This window comes from Fundulus heteroclitus, chromosome 9 (assembly GCF_011125445.2).
Source record: "Fundulus heteroclitus isolate FHET01 chromosome 9, MU-UCD_Fhet_4.1, whole genome shotgun sequence".
In the NCBI taxonomy this organism is placed as follows: domain Eukaryota; kingdom Metazoa; phylum Chordata; class Actinopteri; order Cyprinodontiformes; family Fundulidae; genus Fundulus; species Fundulus heteroclitus.
The window spans coordinates 8,774,693-8,780,077 of record NC_046369.1 but is presented as its reverse complement, the minus strand read 5'-3'; the positions used below and the strand labels follow the sequence as shown (position 1 = coordinate 8,780,077).

Here is a 5,385-nt window from a genome sequence, read left to right as displayed (position 1 = left end):
AACGGGGGTTCATCTTGCCCGACACAGTAAGGTGTGCTGTCTCCCGCCTCGGGCTTGAGAGAGAGGTAAGGGAGTCTCTTGGGTCTGCTCAGGTACCCAAGGCCTGCCCCAAGGACAGACTTTTTGTTCCCCATCACCTTAGGCCTAAAGTCGTCGACTTCTGCCACAGCTCCCGCTTATATGGGCATCCCGGCATCAGTAAGACCCTTAGGCTCATTCGCTCCCAGTTTTGGTGGCCCTCCTTAACCACGGACGTCAGTCAGTTTGTCTCCGCCTGCTCTACCTGCAACCAGGCTAAGGCTTCCCGTCGTCCCCCTGCAGGTCTGCTCCGTCCCCTGCCTGTTCCTTCCCGGCCTTGGTCCAGCCTTTCGATGGACTTTGTTACTGGCCTCCCGCCCTCTGACGGCTACACGGTTATCCTCACTATTGTAGACCGCTTTTCAAAAATGGTCCATTTGGTTCCTTTATCTAAGCTCCCCTCAGCCAAGGAGATGGGGTTGATCCTAGCCAAGGAGGTGTTCAGACTGCATGGTCTGCCCTCCGATATTGTTTCAGACAGGGGTCCACAATTTGTGGACCGTTATTGGCAGGAGTTCTGCGCCATGCTTGGCATTTCTGTGAACCTCTCCTCCGGCTTCCACCCTCAAACGGATGGCCAAACAGAGAGAATGAAGGTTGAGACTAAGATTCGCCTCTTCTGTCAATCTGATCCCTCTAAGTGGGCTCGAGATTTACCCTGGGTGGAGCACACCATTAATGCCACACCCTCCTCCTCCACTGGTCTTTCCCCATTCTACGTTGTTTATGGTTTCCAGCCGCCAGTGTTCGCCACTGAAGAGGTGAAGTCCAGGGTCCCGTCTGCCCGTCTCTCGGCCATAAGGTGCCATCGCGCCTGGAGGAAGGCCAAGAAGGCCATTCTCGCTGCCTCCAGTAATCAGGCCCGTGCAGCCAACCGTCGGCGGAGACCTGCCCCACAGTACCAGGTTGGTGACAGGGTTTGGCTGCCCACCAGAGACCTTCCCCTGAAGGTCGACAGTAAAAAGCTGGCACCCCGGTATATCGGGCCTTTCACCATCACCAAAGTGGTGAATCCTGTGGCGGTTCGCCTCCGTTTGCCTCCGCCCATGAAGGTCCATCCCACGTTTCATGTTGATTGTAACATATTCGCGTGTGAAATCTCGATCATCATAGATGGGACGAACTTGACATCTGTAATACGTGTATGGTTTAAGTCCTCTGAAGTCACACGTCCGTCCAACAGATTCTTTGCTCTCCTTGACTTCAGCTGTAACATAATTTCCACCAACAGTTTTATGATTGATTTAACAAGAGCAGATTGGTATAGAATATCTTTAAAATCATGATAAAGATTCATGTTAATGTAAAATAAATCTTGAGGAAGAGTTTGGTCTGTTTCTCAAGTTAAACATTGAGTGAAGAAAACATTTCCATTAAAATCCTCCACAGGTCACTGCTGCTGAAACCCTGATAGTTTAGAGTCAGAGCGTTACTGATCACATCTGGTTATTTCAGAGATCTTTATCTCCTCATGTAAGTTGTGTACAAGAGACAAAACTCATAGATTCACAGTTTTCCATATTTTAGCTAATGTTCATATATTTGGATTAACCTAAAGCAAATTTGTTAAAAGTTGTTTGATGTAAATATACTTGAGAAGAGGAGATGAAATTATTTCACTTACTTGTCTTGACATCCTGACAGCTGCATCTATAAGAGAGTTTCTCCAGGTTATGGAGAACATCTTGACATTCTTCACTTATTGTTTCCCAGTTCAGGTGAAGGGAAGTATCGGTGAAATTATACCGCAGGTTGCCTATTATAAAATCTGTTGAAATAACAAGAAGTGAACACAGTTCCTGTTGTTTTTCTCTCCAAACTGTATCAGCATAATAACTTTGTTCGTCTTCTTTCACTGAGACGCAGTAAATACCAACACACCACAGTCAATGTTGAAGTGGACAGGTGGAGTTTTCTTGTTAATGAAGACATTGTTGTTCTTGATGAGACCAGTACAGCTGTAGTCTGTGAACGGCTTCATGTCAGATGGTTCAACGAAGGTGTTGTCCTCTCCTGAAGAGACACAAACATGAAATCATCTCTGCAGAGACTGCTGTCTGGACAACAACACTGATCAGCTGCTGGCTTTAGTCTTTACAGACATATTTTGACACATTTAGAGAAAATAAATATTCAGAACTCATTTAAAGAGAGAAACATTTTGATACAACAAATACTTTTGATTTATTATTAAGGAAGATTCCGTGTCTGAGGTTTCTCCTGTAAATGTTTTTAAATGTTTCTGACAGCTGTAGTTTTTACTCACCTGAACATTTGTACTCAACGCTGAGATTTTTACAGCTAGGAGGAAACGTTGCTTTAATGTTTGGAGGAAGTTTAATGGGGTTAGTTTGGTTTATGTCATTTGGATCAATGAAATCTGAAGAAGAAAAAGTACCAGAGTGATATAACTAATGTTGACGAGTCAAGATGTGAGAATATTTAGTATTTCACTCACTTATTCCAGTTGTAGTTTTATCACCAGTTTTGGTACAGAGTATTTCTCTACCATTGCTGCTAATAAGTGCAACATTTAGTTCATATTCAGTGCACGGCTTCAGAAAATTTATTTGATGAGTTGAGTCGTCATTGGAAAAAGAAACTGTGTCTTTCCATTCAAATGGACCTTCCTTCTCAGTAGCATTTATGGCGTATTTACCAGCAGTAAAATCTATCATCTGAATCAGGAAACCAACCCGGATCTCTTCAACGCTGTAAGAACCTGAACAGCAAGAGTTTAATCATTTAAGTCAAAGAAACCACAAGATTATGTTTAGACGAAATAAAAAAATATCTTAAACTGGAACAAATTTACTTTCTTTGTGAAATCAGGGATACAAAAAAAGTCTTAAATCTTTACTTACATTTTGGAGCTGATTCAGCTGCTGGAAGATGATAGTAAAACATTAAATTAGGATTGTAACTTTAGTACTCAAATACATTTTCTAAACTATCTTAAAGTTACTGGTATCAGTTTGTTGAATCTCACCAACACTAAATTGTTGCTTAGTACTTAAGAGGCATTTAACAAACTACCCACACTTCTCAGGTCTCTCTCTGAGTTTTGTTTTAATCATTGAACATTTTTCTATTCCAATCCACTTGACTTTATTTTTTTACATTTTATTATGAAAGGTATAAAACTGAACCATATCCCAATTCAATTTAAATTTTTATTTATAAAGCGCCAATTCACAACACATGTCAGCCCACTTTACAAATTCAACTTCAACCATATCATCCAGATTGATCAAATGTTTCCTTTCTAGAGAAAACCAGCAGATTGCATCAAGTCTTTACAAGCAGCATTCACTCCTCCTGAAAGAGCGTAGAGCCACAGTGGACAGTTGTCTGCATTGTTGATGGTTTTGCAGTAATCTCTCATACTGAGCATCCATGAAGCGACAGTGGAGAGGAAAACACCCCTTTTTTAATAAGTTATTTCATAATTTTGGTATGAACCAAATACACAAACAAATATTTCAGACAAATATTTCAGACAGATATATACATATACACATATACACACACACACACACACACACACATATATATATATATATATATATATATATATATATATATATATATATATATATATATATATATATATATATATGTATGTGTGTGTGTGTGTGTCTTTTTTCCTCCAACAACCTATATAAAATGAATCAATATTGAAAATGTTGATTCATTTTATATGAATCAACATTCATATAAAATTAATTCATATAGGATACTTCAGGGTAAACATTGATCTATAAATTATGTTGAAAACTTCAACATAATTTATAGATCAATGTTTACCCTGAAGTATCCTATATTGATCAGTTCTTTGATTTGTTGTTTTCAGTTTCAAACTTTCCCATGAATATTTTAGAATTTTATTTTTGGTATTTGCAATGTACAGAACATGTGTTAATATTAAAAATAAGAATAGAAAAATCACAAAAGTTGTACTTACTGTTGATTAAATGGATCAGCCCAGCCCAGCTCAGCAGGAGCCAGAAAGTGTAGAGACCCGCCATGTTCAGGATGTGGTGCATGTATTAATTTATATAACTCTTTAAAACAGCCAGAACGCTGAATGTATGCATAAGTGCAGGGGAAGAACAGATATTAATGTAGAAAATACTTCGTTCTACATTAGGAGGAAGTTAACAGGAACTTAGAAACCCAAAGATGGTTTGTACAGATAATAAACCAAGATTCAAACATTCAAATCTGATGCTTTAAATGATAGTAAAGCATCTACTCCTCCAGCTTCTTCTATTCTATGTCCACCATCTTACACTTTGTTGTCATGATTTCGGCACTGTTGTCTGGACTTAATTCTCTATTATTCACCTGCTTAGCTCCGCCTATTTCCCATTACCACAGATTTGTTCCACCTGTTTCCACTAGTATATAACCAGCTCTAAGACCAGACAACAGTGCCAGTTTATTTCGTCAGCCTTTTGATCGACTTATTCCAGCGTTCTGTTTCCTGATTACCCGATCGTGACCTGTTCTGTCCTCCGACTTCCGAGCTAGCCTAGCCCCACCTGATCCGTGTACCCGACCTGTCTTTAGACTCCCGACCAACCTGAGTTTTTGCCTGATCCTTGCCCGACCGTGTACCGAACCCTGAACTGTGACCTGACTACGATCTGGATTATCCTTTTGTACTTCATCGGCTCTCTGACCTCCCGGTTCCGACCCTCTGCCTGTCCACCGACCTTCGACTCTGCTACACGGACCCTCGAGGCTTCACATCGTGCCGCGTCTGGCGGGCAGCTCATCAGCTGGAATCTCGTCCCGTCCCCGGATCCACACTGGACATAAGGACCAGGTTAGTGACCCACCCAATCGTGTCTAGTCATATTCAGACTGACGAGGTCACTAACCTGTTGTCTCTCCCCGCAGAGGATCCAGCTGCTAGCGCTGACGTCGGTCACCTCAGGTCTTTCTTAAAAATAAACTGTTTGTCGCCTCGAATACTGGGTCCTTCTGTTCTATTCGTAACAGAATAAACTGGCCGTCATGGACCCATCGGACGACAAACAGTGGCGCGCTGGGGTGGAGGATTCGATTTCACAGCTCGAAGCGGGTGTGCGGGAGATTCTTTCTCATCTCCGCAATCAGGAAACCCCCGTCACTACTCTTCTGCCTACGTCAGCCTCCGCCGCTGCGTCAGCTGTTGCCGGGCAGAATTACCCAGAGCCGCGTCTATCGCCTCCTGAATTTTTTAAGGGTGATCCAGACCAGTGTCGGGCCTTTATCACCCAGTGTGAGATCCACTTTGAGCTCCAACCATCAGTTTATCCA

At 41.8% G+C, this 5,385-nt stretch overlaps 1 protein-coding gene across 1 annotated transcript; it reads right to left on the bottom strand.

Moving 5' to 3' along the window:
• Positions 1-731: 731 nt before the first annotated feature.
• LOC118564236 lies at positions 732-5,020 on the bottom strand. The gene is made up of 8 exons (XM_036141655.1): positions 4,965-5,020; positions 4,043-4,892; positions 2,943-2,963; positions 2,537-2,800; positions 2,345-2,458; positions 1,960-2,091; positions 1,703-1,846; positions 732-1,285 (listed from the first exon to the last, which is right to left on the bottom strand). Exons 2-8 carry the CDS (start codon positions 4,122-4,124, stop codon positions 732-734), a joined length of 1,311 nt encoding a protein of 436 aa, XP_035997548.1. The 5' UTR covers positions 4,125-4,892; positions 4,965-5,020.
• Positions 5,021-5,385: the final 365 nt, after the last annotated feature.

Coding starts and splice junctions, on each gene's coding strand:
- LOC118564236 (XM_036141655.1), bottom strand. CDS start 4,124: ATGCACCACATCCTGAACATGGCGGGTCTCTACACTTTCTGGCTCCTG. Junction 2,801..2,942: donor AGCTGAATCAGCTCCAAAAT/GTAAGTAAAGAT, acceptor CTTGCTGTTCAG/GTTCTTACAGCGTTGAAGAG. Junction 2,092..2,344: donor CGTTGAGTACAAATGTTCAG/GTGAGTAAAAAC, acceptor GTGTCTCTTCAG/GAGAGGACAACACCTTCGTT.